The sequence below is a fragment of the Oculina patagonica genome, chromosome 6 (assembly GCF_052425735.1).
Source record: "Oculina patagonica isolate OP01 chromosome 6, crgOcupat, whole genome shotgun sequence".
Taxonomy (NCBI): Eukaryota; Metazoa; Cnidaria; class Anthozoa; order Scleractinia; family Oculinidae; genus Oculina; species Oculina patagonica.
The window spans coordinates 26,449,066-26,471,989 of NC_135763.1; the positions used below are offsets into that span (position 1 = coordinate 26,449,066).

The 22,924-nt window shown below is 39.1% G+C and overlaps 2 protein-coding genes and 1 pseudogene across 2 annotated transcripts; 2 read left to right on the forward strand and 1 right to left on the reverse strand.

Annotated features, from left to right (window-relative positions):
• Positions 1–434: 434 nt before the first annotated feature.
• On the forward strand, positions 435–9,403 carry LOC144658168 (uncharacterized). The gene is made up of 12 exons (XM_078518523.1): positions 435–740; positions 1,616–1,780; positions 2,113–2,232; positions 3,000–3,125; positions 3,498–3,594; positions 4,275–4,493; positions 5,328–5,701; positions 6,044–6,211; positions 6,738–6,848; positions 7,204–7,320; positions 8,260–8,350; positions 8,971–9,403. The coding sequence occupies exons 1-12, from the start codon at positions 681–683 to the stop codon at positions 8,976–8,978; spliced, it is 1,656 nt and encodes a 551-aa protein (XP_078374649.1). The 5' UTR covers positions 435–680; the 3' UTR covers positions 8,979–9,403.
• A 393-nt stretch (positions 9,404–9,796) lies between these two features.
• On the forward strand, positions 9,797–11,410 carry LOC144658266 (adenosine receptor A2a-like; annotated as a pseudogene).
• A 7,640-nt stretch (positions 11,411–19,050) lies between these two features.
• Positions 19,051–21,031, reverse strand: LOC144658273 (adenosine receptor A2a-like). Its single transcript, XM_078518678.1, has one exon. It carries the CDS (start codon positions 20,948–20,950, stop codon positions 20,009–20,011), a length of 942 nt encoding a protein of 313 aa, XP_078374804.1. The 5' UTR covers positions 20,951–21,031; the 3' UTR covers positions 19,051–20,008.
• Positions 21,032–22,924: the final 1,893 nt, after the last annotated feature.

A 22,924-nucleotide genomic window follows, 5' to 3' on the forward strand; every position in this document is an offset into this window, starting at 1 on the left:
TTTTGTTTCTCATGCCCGCGCGCGCCCTCCGTTTCTGTATCCAGCGATCTCCTGCGAATCTAACGAGCGACTTGGAGCAAGTCTAGGGTTAGATTGATTGATTGGCGATTTGAAAGTTTGCCAAATTTATAGCATTTATTAAAACAAAACAAATTCGCTGCCCTTTTCGTTTCTCTTAGTGAGCGAGCTGAGAAACATTTTTCGTGCCAAGATTCGCCGACTAAGAGAAGCGAAAATGGCTACGAGGAAGAGAATGCATTAATTCCCCCAAGTGGGCAGTGTGCTCCAAGGTGTTCTGAGTCATTCAGTACGTTATCCATCGCCTTGTGCGCAAAAAAAACTTACTTTGTTTATTCCTTTACATTTTTTTTAATTCATGTGGATAAAAAGGTGTCGTACTGTCTGGAAAGGAAACCATCATCATCCTTCCATACCAAGAACATTTCTGTCATTCACTTTCCTTCGAAACGCCATTCGCCGATAGAGAAAACGTTAGAGTCCAGCTCTCCTATCATCAGGTAGCACCGACCTACGAAGCTGTGGTGGGCTGGGTCGAGGGTGTTAACGCTTCCGGTTGTGAAGCGTGTGTAGCAACTTCTGGTCCTGTACGCCCAAGAAGGGAAGTGGCAGTGCAGTGGTTCGCTTATGATCATGTACCAAGTCAAGGGAAAGAAGGAGTTATGGATATTCCGCTTTGGACGACTGGAACAGAATGTGTGACAGTTGATTTGTCTGATATGGTTAGTTCAAGTAATAAAATAAACGATGTAGCTTTCCCCATTAAAACCCCGGCCTCCCCGTAACCCGCAACTCGCAACCCGTATCCGGCAATCCACGTTCTACTTCAAGCCACAATTTACGTCAGGGGGGGGGGGGGGGAAGTGGGGTGGCAAGGGCGGTTGTACAACTTCACCCTACATAATCCGTAGTTAACGTAAAACCTCTTCAAGCCGGCCTTTTTGGTCTTTTTTCTCCTCCGTACCTAATATAAAAATACACGATGGCTTTGTCATACCAATCTGTTCCCGGATAATTTTCAGATATATTCTCAGTCTGTAGCGTTTACTTCAGCATTTACATTTTATCCATCCTTCTAATAACTGTGGCTATAAGCCACAAAACTGGGAAAATGTATTTGGAAACAAGAATCGACCAACAAACTGACAAATAAAGATTTGCCAAAACGAATTATGCTAAACATTCTACACTTCAGTTCACTTCACTTAGCTTGATTTTAATCTAGCTGCTCATCAAGAGCAGGCCGAAAGGACAAGAGATAGAGTTCCCTTCCGTTGCAAATTGTTTTCTTTCTCTTTATTTTTCCTTTTTGATTTTTGAAGGTTAGGCAAAATATTGGAAAAATTAAGCTTTGGTCTATTTCAAGAAAACTGACACTAAAACAATGCTTCGGCTGGCAATTAAGTATGTTAATATTATGTAATTTAACTAGAAAAGTAAGTAATCGGAGAACAGGTCTAATTCTCTAGAGGCCTTAAAACACTTGCATGCATTGCGAGCCTATGTCTAACAGGAAACGAGTGAAGGAGGGAAGGAGTGAAATTCACTTCGCTAACTACAACTCTTTCCGAGTTAAAAACGGTTTTTTCGATCTTAGGGATTTCAAAAACGCCCATATGTATACGTGACTCCACTGCACATGCTGGTGGATAGAGGATATGACGCAGCCATTATCTGGGTGGAAAGCATCTCCAGCTTAGGATTTGATATCTGTCTGAGGGAGCTCAAGAATTTCGACGGCGTCCACTCGAGTATTCGAGTCGTAAGTCAAAATTCTTTTGGCTTATTTTATGAACTGAATTGATTTATAAGTATGTTAAAAAATTATGTACATATATATTAAATAATAGACTAACTTGTTCTTTCGATTTTGACAATCTCGCAGTCCTATTGCGTTGAGTCGAGTACAGAGTAAGTAAGTAAGTCTTTATTTTATGAGAGTGACACTTGACAGAAATTTAGACCGATGAACTTGTGGCCCTCAGAACAAGTATTAAAAAAGGAAACGAAGAAAAATAAAAATAGCGGAAATATAAGAAGCTATTTTTTTTTAAAAATTTGGTATTTATATTTTTTTCTTGTAATTGTGTTTAGGCGTGGCTTGCCTTGGAGGACATACCGAGTGCTTGGATTAAACAAATTCCACTGAATAACATTGTTACTTTGCCCAACACTCAACCGCTCACTAACGCTCGACATTACAGCTTCTGCCAGGTAAATGAAAAATCACAAGTAAAAATGCTACTCTTTGTATGAAAATATTTTACAATGCAGTTCTAAGCCGTTGATTAGTAGTTTTGAATCTGCTATTGAGCGCGGTATTTTTGAACAGTATACGATTTGTTGCAATATAGACTGTAAAAATATGACTTTTTAAAGTGCAATTGCTCCGATACCACAAGCTAGGCACAAACGTCATGTTAGCTTATCTGTGAAGGACACATCTGCCATCGAAAAACCATATCAAACATTTTCTAGGGTTGCTCCAATGAAAGATAGACACCACTTTTTATTAAAAGTTAACTAAAGTTAAGTCGGTGGTCAAAATTAGAAACCCTGCGCAGCGTAGGTGCTAAATGTATAAAGGCGAAATGGTTTTGTCCCCCTGAAGAAGGCAGCATTGCCGAAACGTCGTAAACAGTTTTTTGACTACAACGTAGTATTTACCAATTTTGTCATTATTTTATAAAATTAAGTCGGAGCGATCATCTATCAATATCTTGTGTAGTTACGGCAAGAAAAGGAACAGAGGACATGCATTAGGTTTTCATCTGCCCTGAGTATAGGCTGGGTATAATTTGATATAACTTTTTGTTTCTTTGTTTGTTTCTTTGTTTGTTGTCTCAGTACTCGTACTCTTTCGTGAAAATATACAACAAAGGTCAACAAAAAGGACTTTGAATCAGTTGTTCCGTTTTATTGTCTTTCAATTATCACTATTTCAACTCTTTTGTAATTGTTTTTGTTGTTCTTATTGACAGAGCTTCAACTTCAGCAAGCCGTTCTTCGCGCCACCCACCTTGATTACGAGTGCCAGTCACAGAACAGATCCTAAAAACCCTGACACACTCCACCCCAAACATAATGGCATAACTGAGTGGATAGAGGTTAGTTTCAGGTAATACCTTTGAAAACGAACTAATTATCTTTAATCGAAGTGACCATCGAAAAACGATCCTGAATTAGACAACATGCACGTATGCGGTAAGAGAACAACCTTTTTCAGTATCAAACGAATGCTCTTTCAGTGATTGTAACTCATGACGTTGCGTTTCCGAGAGCAGGTCACGCAATTCTTATATAATCACCTAGCATCATAGACTTTTCCCATGCAGCCAAGAAAGTTGAAGATTTATTAAAGGCGGGTCGTTTCGGACGTTTAATTACAGCCATTTCAAATATCATAGGTAAATGACATGATATATGTGATGATTGAAAAATCTTTCACATAGAAGTTAAACGTTACTTCTTTTTATCAGGAAATAAATACGAGTGGTTTCATGGTTTGCATGAAGGACTTGCAGCCTTATAACGAGCATCATGACTCAGTAAATGTCAGTTACCTTGCTATAGGAGGTAAGAAGACTCTTTGTAAGGACTTCTGCTTATCACGGGCAAGAGATCTGTTAGTAAATAAAGTGTTTTCTGTTATTAACATGTAAACCTTGAAACTCAAACTTTTCGCTCATTGCGGTCGATGTTGCATGGAAGACATCTCACTTTCACAGACTGTTCGCACTTCTTGTATTTTAAATGCCTGCTTCAAAGGTACGATGTTTGCATGTATACATGATGAAGGATAATGATTTATTGATTCAGGACTTTGTTGTCCCTCACTCCCCCCCTCCCTTCCTCTCTCCCTTCCCTCTCCCTCCCCCCCCTCCGTTCCTTCCTCCCTTTCCCCTCATACCCTCATATCTACAGAAATATTCTTTTTCTGTCAAATAAGTACTATATTAGTATATACTAAAACAGTGGATAGCGCTTTTGGCGCGCTGTGATTGGCTACTCAAACTCAGAATATCCTTTGCTATTCACCTCCGAGCAACGCGCGCGGGAAAATTGTAATCTTTGAAGGGGAAAAACTCGTCAAAAAATCATTCTTTCGGGCCATATTATCTCACTGTTTTAGTATATACTAAAACTTTTCGCGGCTCGGTACATTTCCACCACTAGCCACATTCACTTCATCGGTGAATAGCTGTTAAATTTTCGAAAATACTAATCGCATCCTTTTCTTATGGTTCCACGTGTAGACCTTCATCCCTGCATTTCAGTCACGTGTCAATATTATGGCCAGTGCCAGGCCTCCAGTCCAGCCGAGGCTCACTGTGCTTGTAACACAAACTGCCCAACCTTCGAAGATCAAATCTGTGGTAGTAATGGGAGAACATATCAAAATCACTGCTTCTATAAGCTAGACGTCTGCCAGACGCGAACAAACATCACTGTCTTACACAATGGCTCCTGCTATGGTGAGTGGTCTATATGGCCTCAAAATCTAGGTTTGGGGTCAAAAGAGTATGGTTTGGAGCAACGAGGCGGTAGGTTGTGTCATTAGAAGTAGAAGAGGGTAGGGAGCGCAGAAAGAGGGCAGAGAACAGGAGACTTTTCTATAGGAGTCTATTATAATCTGGCAATTTGGGGTTTGAGCCAAATTTGAGTGTAGGTTTGCAGGTACATTCGTACTTATCTGGTGGCTTACGGTCAAAAAAGTAAGGCTGTTTCGGCTTTTAGGAGAGAACGAAAAAGGGGTGTGAGGTTTAGGAAGAACAGTGGTTTTACGGAATATGTATAACCCCTATTTTAGATCTTCTCTATAGGCAAGACAAATATATGTTAGCTTCTTCAGGATGGACCTGTGCTGAACATAGGTGGACACTCAACAGATGACAATACAGTTAAAGGGTAGATACGCCCATTTAATTAGAGTCGAAGAACAACAACTATTTTAAAAATGGCTTTAGCTATTGTGGCACAATCCTCTGGAACAGTTTATCCTGCAATCTCAGGGAGACAGATTCGTTAAATCAAATTAATAAACTACTTTTAAATCATAACTTTTTAAATGAGCAGTAGAGACATGGCATTCGTGGAGAACAGGTGTGGATTAATTTGTATTTATTTTTGAATTATTCAAACTCTGGGTTTCATGTTATATAATAAAGTGTTTTGCCCTTTTTTAGAAAAAAAAGAACGAGAATGATAACATTTGTAAAAGGAATATACACAGATGAACTATCCTGCTAGAGAGTGTTTAGCAAGCTTCATTCTTCTTGCTTACTTGTAAACGTTTTTTCTCATTTCAGTTTTTATAATGCACCGCGGTCGTGTTGCTCTTCGCCTGGACTCATCAGACGTGCAGTGTAGGTCAGCGGTATTCAAAAACAACACTTTCAACGACTTCAGGCGAGTTCACGTGCAAACAACAATCAACTACTTCAACGAAACCGGAAGTTTTGTTCACGATGCTGCAGTAACTTGGGCGGAGAAGATATCCGTGGGTGGATTTAGTGCATGCGTTTTGAAGGCAGGCCGCTTAGATCGAAAAACGCCAGACAAGGGGCTCACGTTTATTGACTACATCGCGTATCAAGGAGCTCCCGAGGGAGCTGTGTCTGGTGAAGAGAGCTTGGTGTCATGGTGGGATGGGACCCACTGCAGACGTGTGGATATTCCTGAGGTGTGGCAACGTACATGTTTATCTAAACTGTTAAGCTATTTTACCTCAATAGGTGCATTTTTGGCCGGGAAAAATGTCGATTATAGTAAACCAACCCTACAGTAACCTTAGAGTTTTGGCTCATTTTAACCTACCTACCTACCTACCTACCTACTTACCTACCTACCTACCTACCTACCTACCTACCTACCTACCTACCTACCTACCTACCTACCTACCTACCTACCTACCTACCTACCTACCTACCTACCTAAATTAAAACGAAAAAATTAGAACGAATTTATTATAACTAAAATTTTGGTGTCTTTAATAAAATAATGATTCCCATAAATGCTTCTGCAGGAGAAATTCACAGAGCCCCCTTCCATCATTGTGACAGCCGAGCACATGAATACAGATCTAAAACATGACGCGGCCACAGTCTGGGTGGAAGATGTTTCAACAAGCTCTTTCAGAATCTGCCTTCGGGAGCTGCAGGACTTCGATGGATTGCACGAAAATATTAGAGTGGTAAGAATGGTTACTGCTTAGGTGATTCCTTGGTATTGCATTGCGCATGCCTACTGCGCAGAATTTTAAGCGTACTGAGTGCGCACTTGAACAAAATGGCAGCTTTTTTTCTATCTGGCATGGTTTGCTAGGGAGATAAATCGTCGTTTCTCCTAAACTAGTACGGTGACCAATCATTTTTTTTTCTTTTAATTTGAGTGTAGCGATCAGACCGATCACCTCCTTTCTGTAAAATAAATATAGACCAATTTTGTGGCAGAAGGATAAATTCTCATCGGAAACGTTAGTACTCGTAAAAAAATAATTATGTAATAATTATGTCTCGAGAACACTGCGTGCTTGAAACATTAAGTTGATCCTTGACATCGATGTACTACATCTAATGTAGTATTTCACGCTTTTCTTTCTCCCTATTATTGAAAATTAATTTACTGATAGACTTAGTTTAGTTCACAGACGCGTTCTAGAACGCCATAACTGTTTTAATGTTAGAATTACTTATAATTACTTAATTACTTTTATTAAGAACTGGATTGCCTACAGGTCTCTTCCAAGCAGTATGCAAGCTGAACAACATGTTATACACTTCGAGAACAACACACTGCCCACGGAAGAAAACAACAACGCTTTTTGCAAGGTATAAAAAACGGTGCTTTGTCACCCAGGGACCAGTTACATTGTTTAAAGGGTGGATAACCCTATCAGCTGTTTAAGCACTATCTATGCCCGGTAGATAAAAGTCGGCAGTCAGAAAAAATACACTACCATTGGAAAGCAATTCATCCCGTAGTTAGCGTTATGCGCCCTTTGAACAAGCGAGATCGGTCCAGGAGTATAGCGGGAACCGGTGATTTATTAGGATAACCTTGTAAAATGCGATCGATAAACTTTCGTTATCTTACCTCAGTAATCTTTAGAACATGAATACGGGTTTTGCAAGAGTTGGGTTTTTTGTCTTTCTAAGGAGTATTCTCGTTCTGTGTATATTGTAGGTGATTTCGTTTAATCGCACGTATGATCATGTGCCTAGCGTGCTGATTACAGCTGGTCACAGTATGCGAGAGGGAAGGACTATTCCTGAATACAACAGCATTGCAGCCTGGGTCGAGGTATGTAGAAAATAGAGACATTTAGCATCAGGTTTTTTATGAGAAACCGCAATCCGCAAACCTGAGGATGTCACGTGACCACGGTCTTGCGGTCGCGTTTGAAGTTTGCAGCTCACGTTTGAACGGCAGGAAGGGCTTCTAGTGGTAAGTGATTTACGGCAAGGTTTTTTGCCATTAAAAATTGTACAGCCTCGCGTTTAAAGGCAACAAATAAGTCTCTTTACCTGTCTGCGATGTGCTAGTTAAATTGTTGAACTTGAATCAAAGAATTATTCGGTTTTATAGGCGATGAAAGTAAAGCACTTCGACTTGACGAAAAACAACAAGGCGGAACAAAACACGTACTTCGAAGTCGAACGCCTTGCTAAAATTCGAAACCCTGGCAACCTGAAACTGCAAACGTCTAACCGAAAACTGCAGTTTGCGGTTTGCGGTTTGCTGTTTCCCAAAAAAAACTTGAAGCTAAAGGTCTCTATTAGAGAGATTAAGCTTCACGCTCTGACGGCAAACGTCAGAATGCTGCTGATTCTGTTTACTTTTCTCTGATTATTGTATAATGAAATTACTCGCTCTTAAGTATAAGCAGCAAACGGCAGAGGGCAGAAGTTATTGTTGTTGTTTTCCCGTTCACGGGAAAATACGTTTGAAGCTCAATCTCGCTAATAACATAGCTAGAACAGCAAATCAAAAGGTTTAAAGGTGTGTCCTCGACCAGGTAAATTACTTTCTAGAACTAGTAGAAGTTCTCTTTTGCACTACATGCCATGTTTTATACCTTCTAGTCACTAATTCGGTATCCAGGTAGCTTTTTCTTACGATTAAGAAAAAAAAGTAGATAAAAATTTCGGACAGTAAATCTTCCGGTTATTAACTCTGTGGACCTATAGGAAGTCCTTGTTACACCTCAAAGAACGGCGATAGTATTTTTCTCTTTATTAGTACATCACAACGAAGGCCTATCGAGTGTGTATGAAGGAGCTTAATACACCACACGGCTATGATCCGGTCACTGTGACGTCACTCATCATCGGTATGAGTATAATACCATTACATAACTATTCATAGACCTTCTCCAAGTCGCTCGTTTTATTCGCAGGAGACCACTGGATACGGAAACGGAGGGCGCGCGCGGGATTGAAAAACAAAATGGCGGAGGATCGTGGCGGAACGAGTCATTCCTCGACGCACGGACAAATGAATTTCGCACGGTCTTTCGCGCGCGATTTCAAAGCGAGCTTAAGCAAGTAACTATGTCGACACGAAACAAGCGACTTGGAGCAAGTCTAAACTATTCAGTGTCCACCATATTGATATAACAATCCAGCTCTGTTTAGTACGGAGAACAGTTGGCAAATCGTGGTACAGGCACAGAAAATAGATGATCTTTATTCCCAAACTGATATAAATAATTCCCGCCCCTTCGGGTCCCTATTCCATGTGCAAACTGAGTTGGTTTTGGTTTGTTTGTTTATTTTTTTTTGAAGAACATTTGGAAAGTATAGAAAGCGAATATTTTATCATTTACTGATTAACATGTTTATTTTCTTCGGCAAATTGTAGCCACAAGTCAAGCCCCCCTAAACTTCCTCAAAGATAGTTGTCACAAAAACTACATGCTTTAATAAAAATACCATCTCTTTTGTCTTATAGGAAAGTGAAGGAGGAAGCTGATTGAGCTGAAAGACTGTTCCAGAGTAAATTGTTATCGAAATTATATCAAACTGAACAGATATAGGTCAATAAGACGTAGTTATTGTTACTAACATATTCAATATAGCGAACAAAACAAAAATAAAGATATAGTATTCAGCAGGGAGTTAGTCCGTTCTGTACAAATTGCACGTCCGTCGTAACATTAGCGTTTGATTGACAGTTTTTTCGGAGTAACATATGTCGCCGTGCAACGTTACCTGTGTTTTTATCTGTGAGTTAAGTATTATTGAAATATATTAGCTCGTAACGTAAAATTAGCAGGCGGTGAAGTTGTCGGGCTAAATGTCAATTCGTAACGAAACTGTTGGAGTTTAGGGAATTAATGACGAAGCGATTAGATTTCTGGCAAAAATTACGATGCCATAAATATTTCTGTGGTTCTTAACACAAGCATGAGAACCCCTATCAGACTTTTTGTCAAGTCTCCATAAAGTCTTTCTCAGAAAATTTGCACGGAAATCCTCCCCTCCGGTTATTTTTAACTGTCCATCCTTTATAGATTGTTTTAACGTACCTTATTATTACTTATTTTTGCGGGACTCAATTTTCGCGATTGTCGCAATTTTCAAAACATCGCGAAATTAAAGACCCGCGAAAATTTATTTTTAACGTTTTTTATTGTATTTTTATGTTAGCTACGTATTTCTGACCAAATCGCGAAAATTAAGTCACGCGAAATATTCCCGTTCTTTTTTCGCAAAATTAAGTTCCCGCGAAAATAAGTAACAATTAGGTAACTTGTTTACGATCGAGTCGTTGTGAAGAGAACTGAAGTATGTCCTTTTTTCTCCGGAAGATTATTAGCCTTCGAATACAGCCGCCTATTCACACGCTAGAAGACTGTCCAAAGTTTTTTTTCTTTTTTAGTAATCATTTAATTCTTGAATAGCGGAATGCAGGCAGCGTTGATTTGTCACAATTTTCTTTAACTAACAAAAGGATTGCGTGATTTCATGGAAGAGAACATTTGCGTGATTTCAAAGTAACCTAATCCGAGACAAAGAAGATGTATTGACCCCTCGTTCAAGTGTGTTGCGTAACAGCCGTTGATAAATCAACGCTATCTTGTATTGCTAGTGTTTTGGTATTCAAAAAATCAAGGAGAAAAAGAGCGGCGTTCCCGACCGAGGCCATTTCCGTATAGCATGGATAGCAAACCAGTGGTGACTAATACGTCGTGATTATGTCTCTGTTTGGTGAATATCCCTGTGCCAATGTTACTCCGCCAACTGTTCTGTCTTATACTACGGCATCGATCTCCATATTTATATCTCTTGTCGCGACTGCCGGGAACTCTCTTGTACTTCTAGCCGTCTTCGTAGATCCCCACAAAAATCTTCGTTCGCCATTCAACTATTTCGTAGCCAATTTGGCACTCGCTGATATACTGGTTGGACTCGTGGTGGCTCCACTGTCGGCCGTGTTCCATGTATCGGAAGGACTGAAGAGTTCTCTTCACCTCAAGATCGAAAATTATCTGTACTTCTCTTACTTCATCGCCTGCACCGCATCTCTGTTTAGCTTGATCATCCTAGCAGTGGATCGTTTCGTAGCCATCACGTTCCCGCTGCTATACGTGGCGAGAGTGAACTCAGTCAGAGCCATTATGATAATGGCTTGCGCTTGGATCATTTCTATTATTTTGTCGCTGGTTTACTTCAAGGTTGGTCTAAACACTTATCGTTTTGTCTTTGCCAACACAGCAATTGTGATCACTTTCGTGGTACTTCTCTTCACTCATGCGAAAATTGTCAATTCCTTTCGAGCTCAAGTTCGCAAATGGGACGACCTTCACGACAGCTCGTCCGAGAACGTAGCCAAAAGACAAGCTTTGAAATGGGAGAAGAAGATGGCTAAAGCGCTGGTGATCGTATTGGGGTTATTCCTAGCGTGCTTTCTACCATCGTGTGTTTGTATCTATATCATCAACTTGTGTTCTACATGCAACTGTGTGTTCATTCACTGGATACGCGATGTCTAGCTTCTTCTTGTGATGGCCAATTCTGGAGTGAATCCATTTGTGTATCCCTGGCGGATGCAACATTTTCGAGAAGCTTTTAAGACAATTCTCTCTTGTGGCGTTTACATGGGTCGATTAAGCAGCCTCAGGGAATTTTCCGTGGGTCGTATAACAACGCTGACTACTGATGCTTAGGTCATAAACGCACTGAAGAGACATTTTCGATAGCGCTAACTTTACATCATCACAGAGGGCCTCCCGGAGATGGGGCAATTGCTACCATAATCCCAATACTTTTTTATTTTGTTTCTTTCTCCACATTAACAAACTTACTGACCGTTCGTTCAAATGTTCGTGGAAGCTTCCGTTAATAATAGAAAAATTATAAAAAAATGAATAAATAATTTTATTTACCAAGTACCGATTGCCCTTGACATCCTAAAAATCCCTTGGGGTTCACCACACATCCCCTGTCTACCTGTAATTGTTGTTGTTGTCACTGCTTGAGTCACAGGTAGCCCAAGCCCTGAGCGTCGGCGCCGTTGCGTAACCTTCGAAATATAAGGATTTGTGTGGAAGAAATAACGATTGTTCTGTAACCTATCAAAATGATGCGATTTAAATTAAAAATCAGCCTACCTTACTTTAGTTGAGTATCCCTTCTTTCCTGTGGGTTCTTCGAGCCGATTTGTGGTCATTCTACGAGTTTTAGTGGAACCGGTTTGCTATTATTTAATCCTAGAACATTGGTTGGAGAATGATACATTTTTTTTATGCAATAATTTACTGTAAACCTGGCGTTACCAATCGAACAAAATCGAACTAAAAATAAATCGAACCCAATCGAACACCAATCGTTCGATTGGGTTTGGTAATCGAACAAAATCGACCATCTATTTGGCTGTAGGTTCAATCCCAGGGTGAGTACTTCGGCTTGTAAATGACGGGGGTGATCGAATGGAGGCAAAACTCAGGACCCAAAAAAATCCTTAAGTCTTCCGACATTACCCAAAAAAATCCCTGGACCAAAAATAACCCCCCAAAAAATCCCTTGTCAAATTACCTCTAAATTGCCAGGAGGGGCAATAATATAACACAAACAAAACCATAAAAAATTGAACGCTCGTGTTTGTTTATTCATCATACCATAAATACGCCAAGGCCGCGCCAAGGCACTTTAGTTTGTTTTTAATACCCAAAAAATCCCCTATTTAAATCAAGTCACCCAAAAAAATACTTGCCAAATTTTCCAACCCAAAAAAATCCCGGAATCGAAAATTTCAAACCCAAAAAAATCCTTCGATCATCCCCGTCATTTACAAGCCGGAGTACCCCCCTGGGGGTTCAATTTTCGAACCAATCGGGCTCATTTGAACACAATCCAATTCAATCCGACTCTATTTGTTTGGATTCCGTCTCTTGATAAGTAAATCACGCAGGACTAATGAGGGGGCCGGTGCAACGTCGAAACGTCTGCAATATAAACAAACAGGAGTTCGGTTATCGAACGTTCGATTGCCAACTGTTTGGTAATCGAACGTTCGATTTTGTTCGATTTGCCAAATTTTATTGTGAGTTCGATTATGTTCGATTTAACCGAACCCAATCGAACGATTGGGTTCGATTGGGTTCGATTACCGAACGTTCGATTGGATACGCCGGGTGTAAAAGATAAGATAAGACTGAGATGAGATGAGAATTCTAAGGGGACAGACCATGAACGTAATGGCGCTCCTGAAAATATCTAATTGCCGTAACCGTTCATCAGTAGGATGCCTAAAATGCGTGCAATTCCACAATTGGTTTCGGCTCCATTAAATCCTATACCAATTGCAGAACATTTTAGGAGGAGCCACCCACGATGTGAGCACAGTTACAGACAAGACAAAATAATAAGGAAAATAACGTAAATAAATGTAAACCGGCGAACTAAGCGCACACGTCAAATAAATTAAGCAAAGCGCGCGCATGATAACACAAGCACAAGACTAGCGCGCGCACCTACATAATAGTGAGATGAAACAGTGCGTGAACAGAGAAACTAGGAATATTAAAAATTATTAAATTCTCAACCTCGGATATTGCATTTCTACCTTTCTGATTGGTTCACTTAATCCTGGTTATCAGCTCGTATAGAGCGTTTTCACGTGACGTCACATTTTTCGCGGGAAATTTGAGACGCCATATTGGTGTTCCACTTTTCCATCATGGCGGTATATTCCCTCTCGGATTATGTGAACAACATCGATCCCCACGTGAAAAAACCTACTCTGATGAGATTTCTTGTGTTGGAATGGATCCTGTAATAATTCCGGATAAAACATACGATCCAGAATGCTTGCCTCCTGTCGAATCTATGGATTTGCTGTCGTTTGAGTGCTAGAAACTGGCTATTACAGTAAGGATCAATTTTTCAGAAGTTCACACGGGCGCGTATAATCAACTTATTCAGGGTTTGTAAATAGCGTTAAAGAGTATAAAATAGGTAAAAAGTTCACCGTTCTCGGAAAGGTCAGGCATTCACAAAGAATGAATGATTCAAATGTTACGCTTTCGATAATAACCGAGCAAAATGGTATGGCGGGACAAGGCAAATGTGGCTCGCATATCACAAGAGTTCTGTTTTACATCGAGGCATGGAATTTGTTTCAAGGAGCAGAAACATATCAACAACTTGTCAGCCAACTTCGATAATTTGCAGAAAATGTTGTCTGAGTTAATATATTTGCCTTCCTGGGATTAAGCTAAAAGTTGACCAAAATTGTTTGCCCAATGTTTAAATACCAGTTATTTATTTACTTTCCAACCCAGTCTTTTAAATGCTGGAGGAGTTGGTTTTTGTATCAAGGCAGATCATTCAGTTATTTACAACTAGTCCTGAACTCACAAAAACAACACATGACTTTGAGGCTCTATGGGTAGAAATGCAAAATGGATCTCAAAGAAACATGATCTGTAGTGTGATTTATCTGCACCCAAATGGTTATATACAAAACTTTATGGATAATCTTAACTCAACAGTTGTCAGGATTCATAGGAAGGATAAGTTCTGCATTACCTTGGGAGATTTCAATCTAGATCTCCTTAAATTGGAAAACAGAAAACTTTTTAAACACCTTAGGGGTCCTCTAGTTTTCAACCACTTCCCAATTGTAAAAAAAATATATATTCTTCTCTTCCCAATAATATTAAGATCTAATAATGAGACGATTTTTATTTTTATGAATCTGCTCTAATTTAAGATATCCAGTGATCCTAATGTAATGTTTAATTCCTTTTACACTAGAATCTCAGAAATAATTGTTGTTCATATCCTTATCAAACAACTTTCTAAACGTGAATCTAAAATGAAATCCAAACCATGGACAACTGCATTAAGCGACTCAATTATCATTCTAAAAGAAGTATATGAAAACCAAACCTACTTATTATCATTCAAAATTTAAACTTTGGAATGGGCATAACCACTTGCTAAAAGTGAGTAAAAATAACTATAAAAATAACACTTCCATGTAAGTCTGATTCCAAGAAAGTCGACTGGAAAAGGATAAGACAACTTGTCAACCTTAGATGCAGATCTGGATGTACTCCCACTAAATTACTTGTTGACGATGCTGAAAAAAATGATCCTATAAAGTCAATGGCAAAATTATGCTGTTAACACTTTCTTTGTTCATATTGGATATTTTAAAAATTCCCCCTTCAGTATCTCACACCTTCATCTCAGGATAATTTCTTTCTATTTCCCATAACAACTGTGGAAATTGAAAATAAAATTATTAAACTGAATGCCAGCAAGTCTACTGGACCCCTTTAGTATACCAATCAACATCTAAGAGCTACTTAATATGCCATATCTAAGCCTCTACTACGAGAAATTATATTTAATAAATGCTTCCTTTTCAATTCTACTGGAATTGTCCCAAGCAATTTTTTAAAAAAAGCTGAAGTTGCCCCTGTGTTATAAACAAGTTTAGGCCTTACAAACAAGTTTAGACAATTCTGTCCACATTCAATAAACTGTTGGAAAAATTGATGCATAAGAGAATACTATACCTCTTGGCAAAGAAGAAAGTAATTTATTGCAAACAGTTTGGTTTCAGTGAAAACACTCCACTGATCATGCCATTCTAAGCATCATCGACTTCATGCAACATGTAATTGACTGCAACGAACTTTCTTGTGGTATAATTATTTTAAGATTTCAGTAAAGCCTTTGATACTGTAAATCATAACAACTAGAGTGAGAAACTAGATTATTATTGTGGATTTCGTGGAGTAGCGAAAGATTAGTTCACCTCATATCTTACCAACAGATATCAGTTTGTTTTCTTGTGACATACTATATCAGATCTTCAATCTTCGAAATGCTTGCTGCTAACTCGGTCATTTTCTAACATATATCATCAGCTAAATCGTCTCTACTTATGGCAGAAATACATCTTCCTCTTTCCGTAGTCAGGTATTCCACGTACTTGCCTTGGTTGACATAACACGTAGAACACGAAAAAACTCAGTTTTTCACCACTGGGCCTTCTTTTTCCCCGTATTATTGCCACAGCCGACGAGAATGCAAAGAATCCTAATGTAAATGAGTTGTTTCGCGCATTAAAGTAGTCGAAAAACTGTAAATTATGCTCTAACTGTTGTGTGACGCTACTCAAACTCTACTTCGATGGAACACCAATATGGCGGATAAAGTCGGTTGCCATGACAATGGAGAAATCTGGTCACGTGAGTGAAAACGCTCTATACCTATGTTTGACCTTATACGGGAAATGAGTGCGGCAAGTGCGGCTCAGCGTAAAATTTTTCTGCGGGAAGCGACAGTTCCGTCAGAAAAATGGTTGAAAACAGCAAATTTGGCGAGCTTTATGAACAAGAAATAATCAGCGGTGCCTACAAAAACCACAGAAATGCCATAGTAAAATTACCTACGCAAAACAAAAGGATTGATGCGTAAAGTTAAATCAATAATACTTGTAAACACACAACAACAAAAGCGAGTGAATAAAGTAGAAAAGCAGCAAATAATTTACGAAAGAACGGCAAACTGACACAGTTTCATTCAGTGTACGTCATAAAACTAGGCCCAGCACTTCAGTAAAGTTTGTTACCTTTCAATCTTGGTTTTGTCCTTTTATACTTCAATAAACCTGTTTCACTTTGAGCTCAAATTCGCTTCAAATAATATAGCAGTCTTGATGACAGCCGTGAAGCCGTAAAGAAGTACAATGTAAACACTTGCTTCGTTCGACTTGCACAAGACTTGTAGTTTCCAGAAAAGCTTTTGCTTCGGATCTTCTCGTAAATCTTAACTGTTGTCACAATTTCCAGGATATTTAGACGACTTTAGAGGAGATTGTTCGAGGAAAATCTTGGGAAGAAAACTCTCTCGCTTTCCTCGTATGTTTCATTCAACTCAAGAAGTGTACACCGCGTCAGAAATTTTCGCGCCTCCTTTTACTATCACTTCGTTTACATCAAAATGAAATGTCCAGTCGATTTAAACTTGAGAAGAATTTAATAAAACAGTTATTCCATTCGCCCTTGTTGGATACGAGTCGTTATAGCCAACTCGGCGCTTCGCGCCTCGTTTGCTATTTACCACCTCGTATCCAACGCGGGCTCATGGAATAATTGTTAAATATATAAAAACTACCTACAAGCAAAGGATACTTCTATGGTTTTTAACGATGAACTGCCGATCTGAACTCTCTTATCGAAGCGCTACATTTTCAATTAATGCGCCGTGGCGTTTTAAGAATTTATTAAACGAAGCAATGCTGATTTAAAGCCTTGCTGAAGAAGTCGTGACGAAAGACATCGGAGTCTCTGTTTGAAGTCCATCTTGGATGTGCAAATCCTGGCATATCTCACCAATTGAGATATATAAACACCATAAGCCTGATTGGCTGGAATGTTGCTGTAATGAATTCGAATGCACCGATACCTCACGCCGAAGGTCGTAGTGTTGACTTCAGCCTGACGTTTCTGCAAACTCACAGGCCTAGATCTAATTCCGCAGTTAAGTTGCACCAAGGCGCTAGGTCACGCAATTTTTTAAGGTGGCCCACGGGTATCTGTTGCTCGGTCAAGTCTCTTTTTAAAACGCATTTTTGAAAGGGAAAACATTTAGCGATTTCTTAGAATTTTAAAAGCCTGACAGAAGTACCCTGACATAATGTAAAATCATAAAAATTTTGACGATCAAGCAAGATTTGTTGTAAAATTCATTAATAATTCATGAGGGTGCGAACCAATCGCAGCACAGTATTCAGATCACATGTACACAACTGTAAACCCCAATACAAATCAGACAAAATAATTAACTTTTGATACAAACTCCTGCTCAGCTAATTAGTATTCATTAACTTTTGATACAGATCTCTACTGATTCGCATAACAATACTTTACATTCAATTTATTGTTTTCATTTCACAAGTAGAATAAAATATTCGCGTTCGATCTGTATGGCCATTGTAAACGCCCATACAGATCTCCCGCTCATATTTTATCTACTACTTAAAGTTCTGAGCAATTTTATGAAGCCTTCTTTTTAGTTCAGAAAGCTCTTTTGTAATGGTTTGGTGGAAAGTTGTCTGCTAAACCCCTAAGCCACTAACCTGCGATCCGGCGTTCTTTATAAGTGGGAAGGGAGGCCATGATCTCAGGTTACTAAGTCACTATGTCTAAACTACTAAACTACTAAACCTCTAAAGCGCAATAGTGTAAACTTTTAATCGCCAATTAATTAATCAATATCAGTTACTTAAAAGGAGGCGGCGAGGCCTAGTGGAAGGGCGCTGGACTTGTAATCCGGAGGCCCCGGGTTCAAATCCACCTTCCTGCCACTAAATGGATTTGTCTCCGGTCGTCCCGAATTCAACTCCTCCATGCCTTGTAAATAGCCAACTGGACAACCTCCTGCCAGTTGGGTTTTTTTTTAACAAGTTTTTGTTTGATTTGCAATATTTGTTTATTTATTTTCAGTGTCCACAATTAGCACAACAGTGCTAAATACATTGACACTTAAATAAATTTATTTATTTATTTACTCAAGTATTTCTGTGAAGGGGATAGGGGGTGGGAGCACCTGACCGTGTGCCCTTGGTAAAACGGGAAGTTTACCTTTACGTTACTTATTATATGAAGAGCACATAGCTATATATAGCTAATTCGAGAAAGGTTGTCAGAAAAAAGCACAAAAGTGCACGCGACAAGACTTAAAGGTAGTATGGGTAGAAGTAGAAAGCTACTGCTCGTGCTGAATACTGAAAAGATGGCGACATGAGAAACAAGGTACTTTACTTCAGACATGTGGAAACAAGGTACTTTTAGCCACGTGATTTTTAAGAAAATTTTCAAAACTCAAAGCACATGCGGCAGTAAAAGTGAAGCTACAGAAAAAAGCCTCCTGAGAGGAAAAACAAAATCTTCACGTGCAAAAATACAAACTTGTACATTTCCTCCAGGCCAATGTGCAAAATTATTTGTATTTGTTTCAGAAAGCACTATGCTCTCCTTGTGGTACCAGGGGTACTATTCTTTCTGGAACAAAATCATTTTCGTCCCTTCTGCGCAGGCTCGTTTCCTGACCGCTGGTCAAAGGGATCGAAGACCCTGGGTACGAGGATGGAACAAAATACTTTGTGCTTAACGCATGCGCAGATTAGTCTGCGTTTTGTACTTGGACTCTGACAGTACGTCGCGTGTTTCTTCCTGCGGAAGTTTTCCTGTAGACTCCGTGGCACCAAGTTAAAATTGTAATTAAAAAAATTAAACTTTTGGATGTCACAGCAGTTTATGTGATGGAAACTGTTCAAGCAGCGAACTGGGAAACTCAAATCGTTAGAACGTGTTGTAGTTTTTTTGTACAAACTGTCTCGTTTATCTTTAATCTGTTTTACAACTTCACAGCCTTATGTACCTAAGGGCTCGTAGAAGATTGAGTAAGTGAGTGTGAAACAACTTACATTTCTCCACTAAAAATCTACGCCAGTAAATATAGACTTTCCTTTGCAGCTTGCGCTCAAGTTTGAAATGATGTAGTTCTTCTTCCGCGTTGCATTTGGCACAACAATTATATAACATTTTCTGAAAAAAGCGAATACAACTAATCTTACGTCTTAAATATCGATAAATAATTTACCAAAAGTCCTGTGATAATTTAAATATTAAACTCGCCATGGTTAGGTAAATTTATTGACACATGTGAGCTGAGTATTCAAGTCCTGTCAAATGCTAATTAAAAGAACTCGAAGTATCAACATCCTATTATGTATAATAAGCTATATAATAAGCTAAGCACGCCAGTATAGACTTCCCTTTGCGGCTTGAGCTAGGGTTCGAACCACGATGCTCCGTCACCGACGAAGAGAATAGTAACTAAGCTTTTATTATAGCGGAAATTCAATAAATACATTTCACGTCTTATAATATTTATCTGAAATGGTAAACAATGGACCTATAACTGGTAATTTAGATACTTTATAAATTGATTCTAGTTGTTTCGGTGTTCTTTGGCATATCTCAGTGACTCGTCCTTACAAATGCAAATTAAAAATAACTCGAACTATCGAAATATTCTTTTAGTTGTAATAAGCTTTATAATAAGCACAACAATATAGACTTTCCTTTCTGGCTTGAGTTCAAGTTCGCCAGAAGTTCGAAACCATGTCACTCTCTGACTTCCATGTAGCAATCGGGCGTAGGTTTTAGATTACCGTTATTTTAGCGGAAAAAGTCAACAAAACTTTAATTCACGTACATCTTTATATATTTTTCTAAAATTATAAAAAGCGGAACCTTTAATGTTTAGTGGTAATTAAGTTATTAAATTGACCCCGGTTAGTTTATTAATGGACATGTTTGAGCTGAGTACAAATCCGACAAACACAAACTTAAAGAATCGAAGAATCTACATCCTGTGTTGTCTTATAGTCCTTGATTTCATTTAGGTGATTTTCCCAGCAGCAGTAGTAACAGATGAGGCAGGATTGCTGAAGCTAATTTTCAAGGTTGCGGGTATACCGAAATGGATCTCAGTGGCTTTACACATGCCCGGAATGTCAAAATACTCTTGAAAGCCTTCCGGAAACCTTGTAATCTCCACGCATATACAAACGGATTCACTCCTGAATTTATCATCACAAGAACAAACTGAATGTCTCTTACCCAATGAATAAACACACAATTACATGTTGAGCACAAATTAACGATATAGATACAAATACATGAAGGCACATAGCAAGCTAAAAACAACGCCAATACAATTAGCAATGTTTTAGTGATCTTTTTCTCCATTTTCACCGCTCGCTTCATGGCCAAGTTCTCGTCAGTACTGTCGTGCATGGCATCCCATTGATGAACTTGGCAGCGCAAATACTTGAAAATTTTCACATTAGTGAAAATCAGCACTGCAAAGGTGACAGCTACAGCTGTGTTGGCAAACACAAACCTGAATTTGTTGTACCCCACAATGAAGTAGATCAGCGAAAACAGGATTGACACGATCCATACCAAGAGCAAAACTAAGGAAGCTCTGACAGGGCTGAGTTTGGTTCGGTAAAGCAGAGGGTATGCAATGGCCACATACCGATCTAACGCTAAGGCTGTTAGGCTGAGCAGAGAAGCAGTACAGGAGATGAAGTATGTCATGTGCATCCATACTCTGAATTGTTGGTTAGGATGTTTCAGTCCTTCAGAGATGAGGTATATAGCAGCCAGCGGAGAGGTGAGAAGCCCAACAATGAGGTCTGCAAGTGCGAGGTTCGCCACGAAGTAGTTAAACGGCGAGCGAAGATCTTTGTTAGGATCTAGAAACACGGCAAGAACCACAAGGAAGTTACCAACAGTGGCGACAACAGCGGATAGTATCGTGAACGAAGCCGACGAGAATGACAAGTAGGTTGGAGCTGTGATATTGTCGCAAGGGTACTTGTCGAGCAGAGACATTCAGCGAAGACGAACGCAGTCGATTCGGCGATTTACTGAAGTGAAAATTTATTTCGTTTTCTTCCAATAAAGTGGAGCATGCAGCTGATCATTCAGTGCAAAATATCTGAACAAAAGGTCAGTATCGAGAATATAATGTATATGACCAGCTGGCATTAATGACATCACGCAGCATCAATCATTATTTGCATATGTATAATTTATTTTCAAATTCAAAACCCGACTTTACTAAATTAAGTTTGAGTATTGTAACTTTGACCAGCGTCGCCTTATAAGAAGATTCCAGCGAGGAATGAATTTTTTTAAAAATCAACGTAAAGAAACGTAGATTTAAAAAAATCTACGTTTCTTTACGTTGCCCAAAGGAACTAGCTTATTCCGAACACCCCCGTAATTGCATCCTACGTTTAACGCACGTTATGAAATTTACCTACGCTTACTTGAGCGCATGTACAAAAAACGCGCCGGTGATAACCTTCTATTTCAATCGAAAAAAAAACAGAAAATAATAATATAAGTCTTAAATTTGTTTCTTGCTAGCTAAAATATAACATGAAAGCCATACAAGTCATTTTTTTGAAATTCAATTACAATATCTGTCTTTACAGAAACCAAACAGGACACAAAATAACAAAACTAATAAGAAACCGAGCAGTCTTTTATTAGCATTTTCACAGCCATCATAATTATATCATAACCAGGAAGCTTGAAAAGGGACGGTTGATATTTAACCACTTCTCTGACTGCACGCCGACGGACAGTAAAATATCTTTAGAAGGCAGTCACCTTGAGAAAGTCTTAAGTCTGCAGTTTGTGCGAGCCTCGCAGTGTGCAAGAACTGAATCTGCCTCGTTACGTCATCTCTTGCTTTGAGCAACATGTCAGGATAAATTCTACCTTACGCTCACAACACGCTAACATAGCACGCTTAGTGTGTCGTAAGACACGCTTTATGCGTATATTTAATTAGAATGAAAGACGGACGCACTTGCTTTTGTTTCGGTGATTCTATCACGCTAAACCTTTTGTTTAGATTAGGGTGTTTACCGTGGCACGCTTAGCGTGCCAGAAAGCACACTTAAACACACTAGAACACGCTTGAGTAAAAGACACGCTAGAACACGCAAGTTTTCACGTTCAAAGCGTGTGATTGTTTGTCTAAATAAAACTTATCGAAGTTTTCATGTTCAAATTAAAGTGTTTGATGGCTTGCAATTGTCTAAATGAAACTTTCCGTTATCGAAGTTTTCATGTTCAAAGCGTGTGTTCGCTTGTTTGAATAAAACTTATCTAAGTTCTTATGTTCAAAGCGTGTGATCGCTCGTGTGAATAAAACTTTTAGAATTTTTCATGTTCAAAGTTTGTGATCGCTTGTATAATCTCACTACTCTCTCGGTTTTTGAAAAATTCTTTAGAACGCTAGTTGAAGTGTTCCCTCGCAAGCTTAACTTGTTATGCTTTCTTCACGCTAATCGTGTTATACTATTTTACACACTAAGCGTGTTGTTACACACTAGCTTTTGTTTTGGAACCTTAACACGCTCCTTTAGGCAAGCAGGACGGTTGTACACAGGCTACTTTGTTTGACTGCATTGTTTCTATGCGCACGCCTTATTGTTATACGAAACAAAGGAGTTTCCTAATGAAGTTTGTTCTTCAACACGCTTTAAGCGTGTTAAAACCAATTTCTTTTGTTTTAAAGTGGAAGCGTGCCGTGAGCGTGCTATGACCTTTTTCCCTTTTTCCCATGGAGGGTCACAACTATTTTTTTTTTGTTCCGAATCTTGAATAACGGAAGAATCGTGACAAGAAAATACATTTCACGCTAATTGTAGAGTACCGTAACAATTCGATTTAGCGCCCCCTTCCGAATAAGCGCTCCCCTTCGAATGTGTTTTTGCCAATAAGCGCCCCTATTCCAATAAGCGCTCTCATTCTTATAAGTGCCCCCATTATTATAAGCGCCCCTATTCT